General features: G+C 42.1%; 1 protein-coding gene across 1 annotated transcript; it reads left to right on the forward strand.

Moving 5' to 3' along the window:
- Window positions 1-610: 610 nt before the first annotated feature.
- Window positions 611-961, forward strand: LOC115666974 (ubiquinol oxidase 1, mitochondrial-like). Its single transcript, XM_030588616.1, has one exon. It carries the CDS (start codon window positions 611-613, stop codon window positions 959-961), a length of 351 nt encoding a protein of 116 aa, XP_030444476.1.

A 961-nucleotide genomic window follows, 5' to 3' on the forward strand; every position in this document is an offset into this window, starting at 1 on the left:
GTCCGACTTGGACAGGTGGTAAGCCAATTGTTTTTTGGTCGAAAGGGTGGTAGGCCAATTAATTGAGCGGTTTTTTGGCCTTAGTGAAACGTTAGACCCACTCAGTATTTTCTCATTGCTCTTTGAAATGAACAGAGATTTCTTGGACAAAGTTTTAGAGTGGTGTTTGAATGGCTAATTGTGAACTCGACCTTTTCTTTTCTTGTTTTTTATTTTTTAGGGGTTTTATATTTGCTTCTAGCTGTTAAGAATTAATCTTTATTTTAACGGAACACCTCAAATGTTTATAAAATCATGTGAAGTTGATGTTGGACTTTTCTTTATGAAATATCAAAGTATTTGTTATTTTTTTTTGACATTGTATATATGCATTCACAATACGAGTTCATGCATCTGATTGGCAATTAGGGGGAGATTGTCTTCTTTCCGGCCACTGTCCATCGTCGGGGCTGGACTTGTTTTTTTATGTTGAATACGTATCTTTGATATGTAAGGGCATTAGAGTGCGATTCATTCCTAGAGTTTTTGGCATGAACATTTATTTCTTGTAAACAGAGAAGATATGGCTGGCGAGCGATGATGCTAGAGACCGTGGCAGCGTTTACCCGCCATGGTCAGAGGAATGCTTCTGCACTGCAAATCGCTAAGGCGGTTCAAGCACGGTGGTGGTTGGATCAAAGCTCTGCTAGAAGAAGCCGAGAATGAACGCATGCACCTCATGACCTTCATGGAGGTTTTGCGGCCAAGATGGTGCGGCCGTGCACTCGTCCTTGCAGTCCAGGGCGTCTTCTTCGATGCCTACTTCCTGATCTCTCCCAAATTCACCCACCGAGTGGTTGGTTACCTCGAAGAAGAGACCACCCTGCAGTTCGAAACACACTCGTCCCTGGGGAAGATCTCTAGAAGTAGCTTCTTGGCTTCTTTGATAGAAATCTCAATTCATTTTTATGAATCACCCTGA

Source organism: Syzygium oleosum, unplaced genomic scaffold, assembly GCF_021117445.2.
Source record: "Syzygium oleosum isolate NSW1041296 unplaced genomic scaffold, Sole_v2.1 Sole_v2.13, whole genome shotgun sequence".
Classification (NCBI taxonomy): Eukaryota; Viridiplantae; Streptophyta; class Magnoliopsida; order Myrtales; family Myrtaceae; genus Syzygium; species Syzygium oleosum.